At 40.7% G+C, this 19199-nt stretch overlaps 1 protein-coding gene across 8 annotated transcripts in view; it reads right to left on the bottom strand.

The window, feature by feature from the left end:
* Positions 1-19199, bottom strand: part of LOC125456296 (torsin-1A-interacting protein 2-like) — an 82728-nt gene that overhangs the window by 31846 nt on the left and 31683 nt on the right. For 7 of the 8 annotated variants that reach the window (XM_059647756.1, XM_059647753.1, XM_059647759.1 and 4 more), the window contains one exon: positions 10261-10350. In XM_059647756.1, coding sequence (XP_059503739.1) covers positions 10261-10350 — 90 coding nt within the window. Of the gene's footprint in view, positions 1-3734; positions 6291-10260; positions 10351-19199 lie in introns of those variants that run through there. The other variant, XM_059647760.1, reaches the window with a different exon arrangement.

Genomic DNA, 19199 nt, shown 5'->3' with positions numbered 1-19199 from the left:
TATTAACTAATTAAAACCTTAAACCAGTTAAACATGCAACAGCATCTTGGGTTTGTTTAGGACATCCTTATCAATGATGTGAACCTTTGATCTTTTACTTATAAATTCGGTGTCTGATACCACCTCTCTCTGGGTGGCACGGTGGCTCAGTGGTAAGCACTGTAGCCTCACAGCGCCAGGGACCCAGGTTCGAAACCAGCCTCAGGTAACTGTCTGTGTGGGTTTTCTCCGGTTTCCTCCGACAGTCCAAAGATGTGCAGGCTAGGTGGATTGGCCATGCTAAATTGCCCATAGTGTTCAGGGGTGTGTTGGTTATAGGGGGATGGGTGTGGGTGGGACGCTCCAAGAGGCGGTGTGGACTTGTTAGGCCGAAGGGCTGTTTCCACACTGTAGGGAATCTAATCTAAACACCAGAAGAAGGAGTAAAACTCCAAAAGCTTGTGTTTTCAAATAAACCTGTTGGACTATAATTTTCTCATGGAAGATGTAATCTGATTGCCTAAAGAAACATTCAAACAATATTTTAGAAAATTAGAAATCAATTTCACTTCCAATTGATGAAGACTTACTGGAGACAGAACATATGATAAATGAAAAATGTTTTTGGATCGTAAATATATGATACGTATTTGAAAAACAGAAAATTAAACATTTAAGATCGTAAATCAGTTTTATGTGACAAACTGCTGTAATATTTAAAAATCTGAAAAAAGCATGTTCATTTATTTATATTGTATTGGTATCGTGTGATTTCTGATGTGAGAAAGGAGAGGGAATTGATTGAATGGGATTTGGGTGAGAGGAATATGGGACTGGAAGGAGGAGATTTCTTTCATTTCCTCAGCCGTTAACATTAGATGGAGACACTTGATATTTTACTGGTGTTTATTCATGTATATGGAAGGGAGACTTACTTTTCCCATGGGAAAATGAAACTACCAGAGCTATTACAAATATTAATTTTTGTACTACCAATTTGTTTGAATGGATAAATAACCTATAATATGTGATTCTATTCATCCAATCATGGTCAAATTCTACCTGTGATGTTTGAATAGTAAATAATATTAGGGAACGTGCACATGAAGGAAAGGAGGTAAACAGACAGCCAGCTGCTCTGCCTTTAATCTTGTTTTGATGTGGCACTTAGATATAGGCTGGAAGACTGTACTGGGGCAATAATCGGGTACAATGGCTTAACGTCTTAGGGTAGCACATCTAGCCGGCTTCTCATGGGAAAGGAGCCATTTACTCTAGCTCTAGCATTGTTTGCGTGAATATTATCATTTCACTGTCTTATGTAATTCTTGGAACCCTAGGACATGCCTGTTTGTTTTAACCCTTTTCTTATCTGTTTTTGCCCTGTTGGTACTGTTAACATCTGACTATGCACAATTGTCATACCCTGGATTAGTTTAGCTATTTTTTCTAAGCTACATTATTTGCTCCAAAAACTATCCTACCTGAGATTATATAAACTTTTATTTTAAATGACTTTATCTCTTTTAGCCTGCCCACCTCCTTTTGGCCTTTTGCTCTGCCCAAAATAGCCAATTAATGAAAAGGTTTGCAAATTCTCTAAGATAACAGAGTGTGGGGGTGAATGAACACAGCAGGCCAAGCAGCATCTTAGGAGCACAAAAGCTGACATTTCGGGCCTAGACCCTGCAAATTCTCCACTTCATTGAGACAACTAATCATCTGGAATAATGCAGAATCCTAAACACTCCAAATGCAAGCCATGGCTATGTGTACTACCATATTGTCTCATAAGTTGGGTGCAGCTGATTCTTCCCCCTTTCATTATTCTGAATGATGATGTATACTTCTCTCTGGTACCTTCTTATTGTCTTTTCTAAGTAGCAAGTCATACCTATCAACACAGTCACCAGTTATACTACCACCTCCTTTTGAGATATTATCATTATCCAGGCATGTATCCATACGTTGAAACACCAGTTCCAGAGGTCCTCCAAACATATATTAAAACTGAACTGTTCAATTTCTCTTCTGATGTGTTTGGTTTTCTGTTGTTGGATATAGTATATTTTGTGTACCATTTCTAATCCTTTTTAAATTGTGGTCTAATGTTCAGGTAGCAGGGGACTGGGGTATGAAAACTTGTTTACAGATTGCTGTATTTCATCTTAAATGCTTTTACATCCAGGTTGACCATTTCGTCTTGATGGATGTCTACCAGCTCCATCCTTCCTATCTGTGATGTAAAACAGTTGTTTCCATGGGATATCATATGTTCCTATGCTGGAATCTCATAGCTGGGCTGTGATAACACAATAGCAGCCAATCCCCACATTGGCCACTTGAGTAGGCTTTGTATCAGCTGACGGAGCTTCTATGGTACAGTTAGTGATTGTGTTAAAGCCACACTTGGCCTCTTCTGTCTTGTGGATTAGATACGGGCATGTGAGCACAGACATTCCTCTGTGGCATCCCTTTAGGGTGACACCTAATATCATCCCTCCTACGTGCATTACACGAGGAAGGATGCCACAATTCCTTGTGTTATATTTTCTCTTAGTTACATGAATATTTGCAACCATGTATAACTCTCCCAGTTGCATGTTGTCAGTTATCACAGATGACTAGGATCATTCCCAATAACATTTTCCCCTTTTCCTCATCGTATTTGCTGAACACTCATAAATCATACTTGTGAGTTGCCAATCAGTTATACCAGCCTTTGTCTAAGATAAATTCAACAATTGCCTTTTGCTGATCCATAAAGGCACTTCCTTTGTTGAATTTGAGATTATTTTCTTTCAACCATCCATTAACCATAAAGAATACAGAGGTAGGGGGGGGAAAAAAAAAGGGAGGGATGGAGAGAGAAAAAAAAAGACACTGACAAACAGAAATTGTTTCAAGCCTTTTTTTGACACATCCTTTCTTCCCTTATCTGCTTGTGCATGACTGTTTTGTATTGTCATTAGTCTTGCACCTTCTGTTCTTATTCAAAGTCTTTGAACTATTTAGTAAGGGTGGCATGGTAGCTAGCATGCTGCCTCACAGCATCAGGGACCCGGGTTCGATTCTATTCTTAGGCGACTGTCTGTGTGGAGTTTGCACATTTTCCCCGTGTCTGTGTGGGTTTCCTCCCACAATCCAAAGATGTGGAGGGTAGGCAGACTGACCATGCTAAATTGCCTATAGTGGCCAGAGATGTTTAGGTTAGGTGGGTTAGACATGGGAAATGGGTCTGGGTGGGATGCTCTTCGGAGGGGCAGTGTGGACTTGTTGGGCTGAATGGCCTGTTTCCACACAGTAGGGATTCTATGATTCTATGGTCTTGATGTTTAGGGTCATCAAATCAACCGGAAAAAAAAATTACACAATTCTGGTATGAAATCATTGTTAAGGACTAGGCCCTGCTTCTGCAGCCTGTTCCCACAAACTTAAGCAGTTCCTTTTGAACTCCAGTTTGGTGTCCCTTCCTTATTGAAAAGGGAGGGTTTGGCAGAATTGAGAAGAGCCAAATGGGGGAAAAGATGGGAGGGTTTGGTGGCGGGGGGGCGGGGTCAGGGATAAATATGGGAAGAAGAGTGATTCATATTACTGATAAATGACATTTTGTTGATGTTTGTTGTGTAGTCATAAAAGGACAACTTGCAAAAATACCTATTTAAAAAGTGAAAAACCAACATTTATTGGCAAATGGACTCTGAACGGAAGAGACATTACCTTGGAAATACAATTAATGATGATTGACAGTTCACTGCCAGGCTTTGTTTAAATTTTACACCAAACAGGTTGACTCGCATTGCCCTGAGGACTGAATCAGTGAATGGCTGTCTCCTATTTCATGAAGTTGAAAGAGGTGTAGCTTTTGCATATGTTCTTTCTGTTTGCAGTAAACAAGGCCCTTTGTATTACTACTTAGTTTCCACTAGATGCAAGTGCATCCCACTGCCAGCCTAAGGCAGCACTGTGGTTAGCACAGCAGCCTCATAGCACCAGGGTGGCTGTCTGTGCAGAGTTTGTACATCCTCCTCGTGTCTACCCGAGTTTCCTTCAGCTGCTGCAGTTTCCTCCCACAATCCAAAGATGTGCAGCTTAGATGGGTTGGCCATGCTAAACTGTCCTTATTGTCTAGGGGTATGTTGGTTTGGTGAATTAACCATGGGAAATGCAGGGTTACAGGAAAAGGATAGGGTGTTGGGCCAGGATAAGATCCTCTTCAGAGGGTCAGTAACTGAAGAGTCTGTCCCCACTCTGCAGGGATTCTACAAACTAATAATCTTAAATAATGATGTTGAATACAAACAGTATTCAACAGGGAGCAAAACATTTAAACATTTCCTTTTAAGTTCAGTTCTATTTGCAAAGATGATTCAAATTATTTTGTCCTCACTTATAGGATATGTTCCCGATACATACTCCTATTGAAGAGGTATATGCTCTTTAAATTTTCAGTTAGTGAACAGAGACATTGAAGTCACTTAAGTGGGAAAATAATTAATTTAAATAAAGTAATACTTGCATGAGCAATTAATGTAATCCAGCACAGTAGCCATCCTGAAACAAGGAACATCACATCAATGACTTGTTCAAGATTGTTGGTTGAAGGAAGAATCTTGGCTATAACACGAGGAACTTGTCTTGCTCATTATTCTGTAGTGTTGAAATCCTTAACACTCACAAGCACTATCACGTAATGAAGACTGAACATTCCCTAACTTCTTTTCATTTTCTTTATTTTTGAAGGCATTAAACATCTAAGAGGTTTTCTACAAATGTTATATTATAATTTTTTCAGGATTTGCTGAAATAGACAATTAATATAAAACCATTTAAGAAATATAAACAATTCCAATTTATACCATTATTTTTGGAGTGAAAGTTAATCTTCATAATATTAAAATATGAAATGTGGCTCCTTACTGAATGGAAATCACCAATAATGTCCAAATATTTTGGGGGCACTTGTATATATTGTTTCCAGTGCCCAAGTTCCAACTCTGTTTCCACACTCTACTTACAATCTGAAGCTTGTGATCACTGCAGTCAAGAGAATAAGCAGATTGATGCACTCTTAGCTTTAACCGATAGTGTTCCTCTGCCAGCTGATTGGAAAACAACAGTGACCAACCAAACGGCCAGTCCTACCATCTATATAGTTACTCTTAGGCTTGATATGGGAGTTCCCAGCAATAGAAAGTGGAGATCCTTAAGTAACGCACTGCAGAGACACTGGCTCCTTAGGTGACAGAGGATCAGGCAGATAAGCAAAGCACAATGTATCGCAGTGGAGGAAAAAAATTTTTTTTTTTAACAAACTTTTAATACCAAAATTTACAAAAAAGATAGAATTGTTTAAAAAAATTTTGCATTTTCCTCATTGCCCAGAAAGCATCAAATCCAGGTTCAGAACAATACTCTGAAATCAGATACTTAAAAATATATTCCACAGTTCGTGATTTGACAAGCCATCAAAAAGAAACAGCTGGTCTTTGACATGTAAAGCATAATCATGTTTCATTTGCAATTGTAAACTCTGTCGTTCAAATAATTTCAAGGAGGACAATCTCCAGTTTCAATTTCTCTCTCTGGACTGATTGGTAGCACCAGATGGGAAATGCGGCTCCACAGCCCGCTCAGTTTATCATTATCCATATGCTGTTTATCGGAACAGAATTTCTTCTTGACAAAATCATGGACCATTTCCTCCAGGTCTTTGAGGGGCAAGTCCGGCTTCAACATTGGCTCATCCAATAAGACAGTGATCAGAAGAGAGACATCCTTGAATGCAGCATTTTCATGATCGCAGTACTTGTAGAACAGAAAGGTAGAAGAGGGTGGGAGATCCTGAAAGTGATGTATTACAGCAGCCTTCCTCCCTCCCGTGAACTCAGCAGTCAGTTGGTTGTCCAGCTCCAGCTTCACCGTATTACTATCCTTTAAGTTCTGCGCAGATCCATCAATTTCCAATGCACTTGAATTGAAAACAGAAGAGTAAACTTCAGCTATCCTGTGAGTGAGGCATTGCATGGTTTTCTTTGCATCCCGAGCAGCAGTAAACATGAGAATAATGGGTTGAGTGGGCACGGCCTCACCCATATGTTTCTTCAACAGAATACTGCTTCGTTTCCACAATTCATCCTGCTGATTCGGGAATTTGGTCTTCATCTCTTGCCACTTGGCCAGGAAGAGTTCCTCTTTCAGCTTTCGGTGATCAGGCTTCTCAAATACCCAAAGATAAAATACACACACGCTCAAGACCACAACCAATCCCAATGCTGGAAATATAACTTTCCAGGAGGAGGACTTGGATTCTAACAAAGATAAAATAGACATAATCATTGTTTTTTCACCCTGGAATAGCAGATTGCAGGGGTTTTAAGTGGATCAGAAACCACACTGAAGATCTCATGTACATTGCTTTCAGCTATATTATTTGCCCAGTCAGAACTAATTCTACTCAAGCCCACTCAATAATACTAAGGGGTTTTGATTTGGTGTGATCCATCATACTTGCTGTATTAAAATATCCATTTGCAATTTCCATCATTCCACCATTGGCAATTATGTCTCCTGCAGGCTCATCCCTTAGCTCCGAAACATTCGCCCTCACAAGCCTTAAACCTCTGTCCATCATGGCCATCTTTTTAAGATGCTTATTAAAATACAAAGCACCCACCTTAATATTATTTCACATGACTCAAAGTAAAATTTGTTTGATATTATTCCTGTGAAGTTCCTTGGCATTTATATTTGTTGATACAGGGAGAATCTAAAACACTGGCAGAAGAAAAAAGAACAAACAAGGTGCCTATCTGCCGAATCGTGGCATCTCTTTTAAAAGCAAACCACACAGTCCACCAGAAAAACTTAAGAATATAAGAAATTAGAGCAAAAGTAGATCACATAGTCCCTCAAGGGACGTCCAGGAATATGTAGATTAGGTAGATTATAGAGGGATGGGTCTAGACGGAATGTCCGAAGTTCAGTGTGGACTTGTCGGGCCAAAGGGTCTGTTTTCACACTGTAGGGAATCTATGAAATCTAAGCATTCTCTACCATTTAATATGATCATGGCTGATGATACCTTTCTTTTTCCACTCCCCATATTTCTCAATTCCACAAAAGATCAATAATCTGTCCATTCTAGCCATCAAAATATTCAATGATGAGCATCCACCTCCCTCTGGAATAGAGAATTCCAAATATTCACAAGTCTCTCAAAATAAATTTCTCCATAGTTCTGATCTAAGTGATCAATCCTTACCTTGGAGGTTGTGCCAGCTGAGCTAGATTCCCCAACTATGGGAATCAATTTTTCAGTGTCTACTCTGTCAGGCCTCTTTTGAATCTACACATTATTTGTGTTTGCTGACATTAGCTTCTGGTCAAATGATATACTGATTTTAAAATTCTTATCATATATTTCCCAAACCTTCCTTGGCCTCAACCCTCCCCACTTCTTATCTCCAACTGGTCCCACAATCTTCCCAGATATCTGAACTACTCTAACTATGGTCTCTTGAGGAAGCCCAGTTTTAATGTGCACATCACTGACCACACCTAAGAACATAAGAGCTAGTAGTGGAGTAGACCTCAAGGATCCACCAAGCCTGCTCTGCCACTTAACACTGTTATGCTGATCTCTCAAATTCAGGTTCTCCCCATCTGTCCCCTCATCTCTTAATTCCCCAATTCCCTAAGAGATTAAAAAATCAGGCTTAAATATATTCAACTCTCTGGGTTAGTGAATTCCAAAAATGTGAAAAATATGTATCAAGAAATTTCTCATTTTAGTCTCTGAAGCCCTGGAGAATAACAAAGAACGTTTGATTATGTGCTCCAATCTATTTGAAATTAAAGGCAACTTTTCATTAGCCTTTTTATTGCTTGCTGTACTTGCAGGTCAACTTTGAGATTCTTGTACATCCTGATCTCTCCAACCATCAACATTTCCAAGTTTCACACCATTTATAAAAATAAATACTGCTTTCTACCTTAACAACCAAATTGAACAACCTCACACTTTCTCATATTATACTCAATTTCCATTCTGCTGTCCACACATCTAGCGCGACTGCTTCACTTTTCAGCCTCTGTTCTCCACACAGCTATCCTTGTAAAACCAGGAAACTTAAGCACAATACACTCCATTTGAGTCCGGGTCATGAACATAGTTTTAAGTGCCTGAAACTTGAGAGCTTTCCTGTGCAGCTGCTAGTTGTAACTTGTCAACTTTAAAATACCCCATTTATCCCCAATCCTGGATTTTCTGACTACTAACCAATCCTCGAACCATGATAATATTTCACTCTCAACTCCATGAGCCTTTGTCTTATTGTGAGCTTTCATGTGGCATCTTAGCAAATGACTTTTGGAAATCTACATAGGCTGCATTTACTGCCTCTCCTTTGCCTGCCTTATCTGCTACGTGCTCGAGGGGCCAAATGGTCTATTTCCACTCTGAAAAAAAATTCTAAAAATTGTCAGACATGATTTTTCTTCTGTAAAAGCGTAATCCCAGTATGACCTTCCGAGTGTGATACTCTACTTCAGTCCTCTGCCTGAAGACAGATCCTCAGTGATTATTTTCCAAGACATGGCCAAGTGCCAATTCACTTTAAATTATGAACATGGGATTGAAGGCAGGCCAGAGTCCACATCAGCTGTAATAGGGATTCAACCCCATGCTGGTGGTAATAATCTGATCCATGCTATGTGGCTACAGTCAATTGAGTTCACCAGCCCTGCAATTTCATTGTTCTTTAGGAACTCCTAAACAAAATCCAAACATCCTCCCAATGAGAGAGGGTTAGTACAACTGGTCTGTAATTCTCCGATTTGCTCTCCTTTTTTTGAGCAGTAATATTACATTTGCTGGCTCCAAATCCACTATGACTAACCCAGAATCTATAGAATCAATTACTCTTAGGTTTTGAGAAGTCAAGATCTCAGCACTCCACTTGTTATACCTGTCAACTAAAAATACCCCACTTATCCCTGTCTCTGCTTCCTGTCTACTAATTGATCTTTCATCTAAACTATATTATTGCCAATACCATCTTGCATTCAACCCTCCTTTTTGTGACATGTAATTTTCTTGCTTTAGCAAGTATTAGGTGGGGGAGTAGAATGGTGGGAGTGGCAGAGAAAACCAGCCTACGGACAAACGTTTCCACTGGAGCTTCCACACCTGCTTGGGGATTTGGCTGTTGGCTGGCTTGCAATGCAAAACAATGCCATCAGCATGGGTTCAGTTCCTGTATTAGTCGAGGTCAGCATGAAGTTTGCCCTTATCATCCTTTCCCCTCACCCAATAGGTGGTGACCCTCCGGTTAAAATACTACTAGTTGTATCTTTCTGGTCAGCGATATCTGTTAGTTATTGGGCGAGTACAAATTAATGCTTCCCCAGCTCCATTCCTACAAAATGTCCAATTGCTTCAAGCTCAGGGGTGTTTCCCTTTTACCTTCCATAACAGACAGACATCTTTGGGCCTCTCTGACTAAGAGTGCAGACTTCCCTACACGCACTGGAACCAATGGCAGGTGCAACCAAAAATCCTTGAAGCTTATGTTGAGTTCAGTAACAATTAAGTTAGTATTTAAAATGTCATCCCTGTCTTATATTTAAAAGTTAATATTTTGTTCTGTAAGGGGTATCCACCTCAACTTCCCTTTGTCCACTGATAGTCTGATTCTATAGTCTACAGAAGAGTTGACAATCTTCAAATTAATCAGTATATCTCCAAAAATAACATGATGTACAATCCTTCCACCCACAAGCCTATTCTAACAGTATACCGTGTCCTTTAACATTACAGAACATTTCTATTTCCTCAGCAGCTGTTTAAGTTTTTTCTAAAAAAAATCTAAATGTAGACTTTATGAAGGTTCTTACCAAATTTATAGAAGAATTATTTTTAAACATGGCCTGTAGCTACCCGAGTGACACAACAATTTAATGTGCAATAGATTGCCCATTCATCTTCTGTTCATTCTACTGGAGTACTGAGGATTGAATGCTGCAAGGAATTTGAGCACTAACTCATTTCCCCATCAATTCTAGAAATTAAGGAGTGAGACCAGGCTATGGCATGCCTCCCCTAACTGTTAACACTAAGGACGCTCTGTGAAATGTGATTTATTGGTCATTGATAAAGTGAACATAGGGAATCCATGCTTTGGTTGCAGCCCAAGGATGTCAAAAGTGGTCTTAACACCAAAGAAAAGCCCTATTGTAACAAAGCCAAAACTAGCACTCCAAGAGTTTGTTACAACATACCTTTTGCAGTTGGCCTGATGAACCGTGCAGCTTGTGCAGAATCTTTGTAGTATTGGGGTTTCCTGTAGTTGGTGGGCTGGTAAGTATCAGCTATGAGAAGGAAAGAACATTTCAAATATATATTCAATAACAAGAAGGGTTGCTTTTTACTTTGCATGGTTCCAGTCAGAAACCTCATTTGCTGCTCCTCTGACAGGACTGCATGAAAGACTCTTAACTATTTCAATACATGGCAGTTCTGTATCATGGACCTAGCCTGGTTTACGAATGACCAAAATACAGAACCTCCACTCTTATATTATACAGTCATGATATTTGGTATGTAGATAATACCAAATATATCTGCACTAACTATAATTAGTGAATGGAGTAATGTTAATAGAATTTAATTCAAATAATAGTTTGCACTGTTGCGAACATTTACATCCCATTTTAATGCAATCTATAGCACTCCGTTGCTACTTCTATTACTTGTATACATTGAGTTTAATCAATATATATCCACGGAGGAAGAAGGATATTCACCAAGATGCAAGGTTCAGGCTCAATGCTCTGCTTCCCATGCATTAAATCACGAATTAGCCTTGATTTTTCTGCAACAGATGCAGGAGATTTGCACTGATTTGTTTTCAGTAGAAGACCAGAATACCTACTAATATTGGCGACTCAGGTTATAGTCAGTGAGTTATAGAGGTATGCAGCATGGAAACAGACCCCTCAGTCCAACTCGTCCATGCTGAGTGGATATCCTAAATAAATCTAGTCTTTTTTTTAAAGCAAAAGAGATTGTATTCCCTACAGCATGGAAACAGGCCCTTCAGCCCAATAAGTCCACACTGCCCCTTGAAGCATCCCACCCAGGCCCAGACCCCTCCCCCTATAACCCACACACCCCTGAACACTACGGGCAATTTAGCATGGCCGATCCACCTACATTCTCTATTTGCCAGCATTTGGCCTACATTCCTCTAAGCCTTTCCTATTCATATACCGATCTAAATGCCTTTTAAATTGTTATTGTACCAGCCTTCACCATTCCCTCTGGCAGCTCAATTCATACACGCACCACCCCCTGCCTCTTAGTTCCCTTTTAAATTTTTCTCCTCCCACCTTAAACCTATGCTCTCCAGGGTTGGATTCCACTACCCTGGGTAAAGACCTTGGTTATTCATCCTATCTGCACCTCATGATTTTAAAAAAGTTCTATAAAAGGTCACCCCTCAAACTCCAACACTCTAGAGAAAATAGTCCCAGCCCATCAAGCCTCTCTCTATAGCTCAAACCTCTAACCCTGGCAAGATCCTTGTAAATTTTTTTCTGAACCTTACAATTTGCACAACATCCTTCTTAAAGCTGGGAGACCAGAACTTGCGGTATTCCAATAGTGGCACATAAACTGATTGCAAATCTCATTTCCACTTTTCTCAGATTCTTCCTGAAGATACTGGATTTTCAGTGGAGCACATTTCCTACAACCGTACTCAAGTTGAATTGTTTGCAACTGAATCTTGATAGCAGATATCTTTTTTCTTAAAAACCCCAAAGGAGCATCTCAGTCTTCATCTGAGACCCACATGTGTATATCCTCTGGAGATTACTGCATGGTGTTCAACAACCAGGGTGCCCATCACTAACCCAAGGCTAATTTCATCTCCAAGATTAAGGTGCTCCAAAGAAGTGTCGTACTGGAATCAAAACGTTAATATTTCTTTCTCCAAAGATGCTGCCAGACTGTGGAATTCCCTCCAGCACATTTTAGGTTTTTATTTCACTTTTCATGCATCTGCAATTATTTGTTTCTACAATTTATGACAATTCTTTGACAGAGATCAGATGTCTCTAGCTCAGCTTATCACTATCAATTTGTTGAGTTGTCAAGAGTATCATAGAATAGTTAGAAAGCGTAGGGGAGGCAATTTGGCATGTTATTTAGATGTCAGCACTCTGCAAGGGTAACTCATCTAAAGTCACCTTTAAGTGCTTGCCCAATTCAGTCCTTTAAACCTACTCTGCAATTACACCAGATCATGGTTGAGACAAATACAGGAAGACCACGCTTCACAATCAGATTTTAGTTCAGAAGAACAGTTGGGAATAAGTCTTAAAACTCTTTCAGCAGTTTAACATTTTTCTTTAAATTCAGTCAGGAAGAGTCAGTGAAGTAGCCAGCAATTATGTATCTCAGAGGGACAGTAACAGAGAAAAATCATAAGTGATGAAGAAGTAGTTAGCTGCCAAAAAGAAATACTTGCAACCTCATTAGTTAAGTAAGAAATTAACAGATAGAACAGGAAATTAAGGAATGAAAGATTCTTTAAAATTAAAGGATTCACTAGGGGTAAGTGTCTGTAAAAGGATATTGTTGGGAAAAAAGGTGGCATTTTTCTTTCTGCCATTTATTTTAAGTTGAACTGGAGCAGGTTGATTGGAAATGCATTTTGTTGGATAAAACTGGATGAAAAATTGGGAGAATTTCAAAAGAGATGTGTGGGGTGCAAGTTAACTATGAGAAATAAATATGGGTATCCAAAGCTAGAGTAGCCTGGTTAACTAAAGGATATTGATGAGAAGATAAAGGGAGGTTTAAAAAAAAAAGGAGACATATGATGTATTCCATAATAATAAGAGCAGTAGAAATCAGGAAGAGTATCTCAAATGCAGGACAGAGGCTAAAAGCTGATTAATGGAAGACTAAGAAAGCATGAGGAAAGGATAGCAGGCCATGATAAAGCAAATTGTAAAATGTTCCTCAAACATATTAATAGTAATATTAGTGAAGGGTAGAATGAGGCCCATAAGGAACAAGCAGGGTAAGCAACTCACTGAAGCAAAAGGTATGGCAGAGGTACTAAATGAGTTAGTACTTTGCTTCTGCCTGTAGTAAATCACAAAATGGTGAGAATGTCCGAGTTGAAAATGTGGATGTTGAGCAATTGAGCAGTAATAAAAAAATGGTGCTGAAAAATGCTGCCAACACTCTACGTAAAGAAGTCACCATGCCTGGGTGGGATTATCCTAGGTTGTTGAGAGAGGTAAGGAAGCAAATTGCAGAGCTGTTGCCAGAAATTTTCCAGGCCTTCCCAGACAGAAGATTAGTCTTGGAGGACTGCAAATATGGCTCAATTGTTAAAAAAGGCAAAGGATAACCCAGGAAACTACAGACCTTTCAGCTTGATATCAATCGTGAGAAAATTGATAGAGGCCAGGGAGTAAAAAGGTATGTATACACTTACTTTTCTTGAAGTTGATACTGGACAGTCAACATAGCTTTGTCAAGGACAGGTCACGTCTGACAAATTTAATTGCGCTTTTCGATGAGGTGACACAGGCAGTGGATGAAGGTAATGCTACGGAAGTTGTATATTTAGACTTTCAGAAAGCATTTGATAGTGCCACATGGCAGATTGGTTAGCAAATTGGAAATTTTTGAGATTGATGGGTCCTTCACAGCATGGATTAGAAGTGGTTTAAAATACAGGAAAGACAGAGGGTGGGTACAGGTGGGCATTTCTCAGATTCAAGTTGAGTTGAAACTGATGTTCGCTAGGGATCAGTGTTGGGACACTTGCATTTTCTGATTTATAGAAATGATTGAGATAAGTGTTGAAGGCAAAAATCTCAATTTGAAGTTGACATTAAACTACAGATAATAGTGAATTCTGAGGATGACACTGAGCAATTTCAAAGCGACATTGACAAGTTGACCAAATGGGCAGGCACCTGGCAGGTGAATTTCAATTCATAAAAATGTGAGGTAATACATTTTGGTAAAAGGAACATGGAGAGACAATACAGTCTCAATAATATAACTCTGCAGAGAGTACAGGAGCAGAGGGACCTTGGGGTTCGCGTGCATAATTCTCTGAAGGTGGCTATGCAAGTTAAAACAGTTGTTGAGGCAATTTAGTGGATCTGGGGTTTATGAACAGAGACATATAGAGTATAGAAGCAAGAAAGTTAAACTACATCTCTACAAACATTGGTTAGAACACATTTGAAGGACTATATTTAGTTCTGGACATTTTTATTTAAGAATGAAGTCGTCCTGGAGAAAGTGCAAGGGAGATTCATTGGAATGATACCATAAATGAGGGATTTTTTTGATAGAAAGACAGATTAGAGGAAGTGGGCATATTTTCCTATGAGCAGAGAAGATTAAGAGGTAACTTTATAGAGATGTTCAAAATTATGAACAATTTTGACAGGGTAAAGAAAGATATTCTATTTCCACTAGTTGGAATTCAGTAACTTAAGGGCACAATTTCAATATTAGAAAGAGAGAGTTAAGATTGAGAGGAGGAGAAACTTTCCTTATTCAGAGTGGTCAGGATTTGGAATGCGTTGCTTGGGTCTGTGGTAAAGGTGGATTCCATAGGAGGCTTCAAAGGCAAGCTGCATATCTACTAGAGTGTGAGAATTTAGAGGGCTATGGAGATATGGCTGGAGAATAGGACTAGCTGCATAGGTCTACTGAGACCTGGTACAGATGCAATGGGTCAAAATGGCCTCCTTCTGTAAATAAAATTCTATGATTTAATCCAAAATTTTAGAACAAAGAAATTAAAGTATGATGGAAAATTAGCTACAAATGTACAAAAGAGAAAGCAAAAAGGTTTGTTCAGGCACTAAATAGGAATAGTGTGTGTAGAGTGAGTACTGGTCCTCCAGACAGTAAGAATGGAAAGTTAGCAGTAGTAGATGAGGAAGTGGTGGCCTACATTAACAAGTATTTTATATCATCATTATAGAGAATACAACAAAAATTCCACCAGAAGTTGGAATGGAGAGAAGAACTTAATGCAATTACTATCAACAAGAATGTGATACAAAGCAAAGTGATGGAGCTGTGGACAGACAAGTTTTCGGGTAGAGATGGATTTCGTCCTAGGCATTTAAAAGTAGGTTGCTAATGACGTAGTGGATGCTTTGGTGTTAATTTTCCAAATTCCCTCAAAACTGCAAACTGAACCACTCTCCTCACAAGGAGACAGTTAACAGGAAACTGCTGGACATTTACCTTGCTGTCCATTGTAGGGAAGGTATTAGAATTAATCTTTAAAATGGTTACATCTATGAACTTATAAAAACTGAGTTATCAAGAAGAGTCAGCATGATTTTGTGAAGAAAAATCATGTCTAATATAAATCGATTAAACCTCTTTGAAGGAGTAACATGTGCCATGGGTAAAGGGGAGGTAGTATACAGACTGTATTTGGATTTGAAGAAAGCATTTGATTAAGTGCCAGATCAAAAGGTTATTGCAGAAAATAAAAGATCATGGTGTAGGCCAACATATTAACATGAACAGAAGACTGACTGGTTGGCAAATCTGCAAGAATTGGTCTAACTGGCAAAAGCTAAATTTGTGCAGCCTGAACTTTCCACAACTTAGATCAATGACTGTTATGAGGAGGGGGGGGCATGGTCATTAAATTTGCAGACAACGTAAAGAAAGATAGGGAAGTACGCTGTGAAGAAAACAGAAGGAAATTTGCTAAAGATTTAGATAGATTGAGTGAGCGAGCAAAAATATGCCAACGTTAAAAAAAACAAACATTGTTTACTTTGGCAGGAAGAAGGCAGGAAGAAAGCAAAAAAAAAAGACAGCGAGTGCAGAAATTCTAGTAACAGAGGGAGATAGATGCTCTTGTGCAAAAATTACAAGTTAGCATGCAAGTTATAGCAAGTAGGGTGTGCAGAGAACGTAAGAAAGTCAACTATACACAGCATTGGTGACACTGCACTTCAAGTACCATGTACAGTTCTGATTCTCTTTGAGGATGGATATACCTGCATTAGAAGCAGCAAGAGAAGCTAGTTCCTGTTATGACGGAGTTAACTTACAAGTAGAGTTTGAGAAGATCGTGCCGACACTCATTGGAATTCAGGAGAACAGTAGATGCCAAGAGGTTGTTTCCCCCTCTCCTGGTGGAAGCTTGAACTAGAGAAGGAACTTTGCCTTCATGGTTTGTAAAGTCCTTTTTCAGGGTTTTTAATTTTGTAACGCTGAATTATTTAGCTTCAACTGAGCGGAGAGGAGGGAGTCCTAGTTTTCCAGCAGCTGCTTCAAGGGACTGCTGACTTGTTTTTCCAAGTGATGTGATACTATAGGTTTCAGAACTTGAATAACTGTTCATGGACTGAAGAAATCAAAGTTAAACTATTACAAATTTGTCTGCCATTGCTCAAGGGGTGAAGTTTAAAAACATGTATCAGTGATAATGGGATCTGCAGATGTTGGAGAATCCAAGATAATAAAATGTGAGGCTGGATGAACACAGCAGGCCCAGCAGCATCTCAGGAGCACAAAAGCTGACGTTTCGGGCCTAGACCCTTCATCAGAGAGGGGGATTGGGTGAGGATTCTGGAATAAATAGGGAAAGAGGGGGAGGCAGACCGAAGATGGAGAGAAAAGATACGTGGAGAGAGTATAGGTGGGGAGGTAGGGAGGGGATAGGTCAGTCCAGCGAAGACGGACAGGTCAAGGAGGTGGGATGGAGGTTAGTAGGTAGGAGATGGAGGTGTGGCTTGGGGTGGGAGAAAGGGATGGGTGAGAGGAAGAACAGGTTAGGGAGGCAGAGACAGGTTGGACTGGTTTTGAGATGCAGTGGGTGGAGGGGAAGAGCTGGGCTGGTTCTGTGGTGCAGTGGGGGGAGGGGACGAACTGGGCTGGTTTTGGGATGCGGTGGGGGAAGGGGAGATTTTGAAGCTGGTGATGTCCACATTGATACCATTGGGCTGCAGGGTTCCCAAGCGGAATAGGAGTTGCTGTTCCTACAACCTTCGGGTGGCATCATTGTGGCACTGCAGGAGGCCCATGATGGACATGTCATCTAAAGAATGGGAGGGGTAGTGGAAATGGTTTGCGACTGGGAGGTGCAGTTGTTTATTGCGAACCGAGCGGAGGTGTTCTGCATAGCGGTCCCCAAGCCTCCGCTTGGTTTCCCCAATGTAGAGGATGCCACACCGGGTACAGTGGATGCAGTATACCACATTGGCAGATGTGCAGGTGAACCTCTGCTTAATGTGGAATGTCATCTTGGGGCCTGGGATAGGGGTGAGGGAGGAGGTGTGGGGGCAAGTGTGGCATTTCCTGCTGTTGCAGGGGAAGGTGCCGGGTGTGGTGGGGTTGGAGGGCAGTGTGGAGCGAACAAGGGAGTCACGGAGAGAGTGGTCTCTCTGGAAAGCAGACGGGGTGGGGATGGAAAAGTGTCTTGGGTGGTGGGGTCGCCCTTGACCGCGTCTCCCGCATTTCCCGCAACACATCCCTCACACCCCGCCCCCGCCACAACCGCCCAAAGAGGATCCCCCTCATTCTCACACACCACCCCACCAACCTCCGGATACAATGCATCATCCTCCGACACTTCCGCCATCTACAATCCGACCCCACCACCCAAGACATTTTTCCATCCCCACCTCTGTCTGCTTTCCGGAGAGACCACTCTCCGTGACTCCCTTGTTCGCTCCACACTGCCCTCTCGGATGAGGAGTCTAGGCCCGAAAAGTCAGCTTTTGTGCTCCTGAGATGCTGCTGGGCCTGCTGTGTTCATCCAGCCTCACATTTTATTATTTAAGTTTAAAAACATGCAGGCTATGCTGCAGCTGTATAGGGTCCTGGTGAGGCCACAACTAGAGTACTGTGTGCAGTTTTGGTCTCCTTACTTTTGAAGAGATATACTAGCACTGGAGGGGGTGCAGAGGAGATTCACTCAGTAGATTCCAGAGTTGAGAGGGTTGGATTACAAGGAGAGACTGGAGTAGACTGGGATTATACTTATTGGATTCATAAGAATGAGGGAGTTCTTATAGAAACATATAAAAGATTATTAAGGGAATGGATAAAGTGGAGGCAGGGAGGTTGTTTCCACTAGCAGGTGAAACTAGAACAATAGGGCATTGCCTCAAAATAAAGTGAAGCAGATGTAGGACTGAGGTCAGGAGAAACTTCTTCAGTTGTGAATCTGTGGAATTCCCTGCCCAGTGAAGTGGCTGAAGCTACCTCAACGTTTTTAAGGCAAGGCTAGATAAATTTTTGAACGGGAAAGGAATTAAGGGTTATGGTGAGTGGGTGGGTAAGTGGAGCCAAGTCTCAAAAAGATCAGCCATGATCATATTAAATGGTGGGGCAGACTCGAGGGGCCGGATGGCCTACTCCTGCTCCTAGTTCTTAGGAAGCATCAGGTTCAGAGGGACCTTGGTGTGCATACACACTGGTCTCTTAAGGCACCAGGCCAGCTAGATGAAGTGGTTAAGAAGGCATATGGTATATTTGCCTTTAAGTTTAAGAGCAGGGAGATTACGCTAGAACAATGTAAAACTTTGTTTCAGCCACAGCTAGAGTACTGTCTGCAGTTCTGGAATCCACATTAAGGGAAGGGATGTGATAGCACTGGAAAGGGTGCAGAGATTTATTGGGATATTGCCCAAGTACAGATAGAGAGCAGACGTGATGGACATGTATAAAAGTATAAAAAGGGCATAGATAGGATAGACAGGAAGAAAATTTGCTGCTTGATACAGGGATCAATGACCAGGAGGCACAGAGTGAAGATAAGGAGCAGACGATTTAGAGAAGATGCCAGAAAAATCTTTTCACCCAGAGGGTAGTGGAAATCTGGAACTCACTACCTGTAAGGGTTGTATGGGCAGAATCCGTCATAACGATCAAGTAGTATTCAAATGTGTACTTGCAGTGACAAGGCACACAGGGCTTTGGACCAAGTGCTGGAAAATAGGATTAGGATAATCAGGAGGTTATCTTTGCCCAGCACAGATGCGATGGGCTGAAGGGTATTTTTCTTTATTGTAGACCTCTATGACTCAATGGCCTTCCTATTATAAGGCAGATATATGGAACAAAGTCCTCTTTCAGAGGGTTGTTAGTTTATAGAATTCTTTTGCACACAAAGTAGAAGCTGGGTCACCAGATATGTTCA

Source organism: Stegostoma tigrinum, chromosome 8 (genome assembly GCF_030684315.1).
Source record: "Stegostoma tigrinum isolate sSteTig4 chromosome 8, sSteTig4.hap1, whole genome shotgun sequence".
NCBI classification, from domain to species: domain Eukaryota; kingdom Metazoa; phylum Chordata; class Chondrichthyes; order Orectolobiformes; family Stegostomatidae; genus Stegostoma; species Stegostoma tigrinum.
The sequence above is the reverse complement of the archived record's forward strand: the minus strand, read 5'-3'. Positions and strand labels throughout refer to the sequence as shown.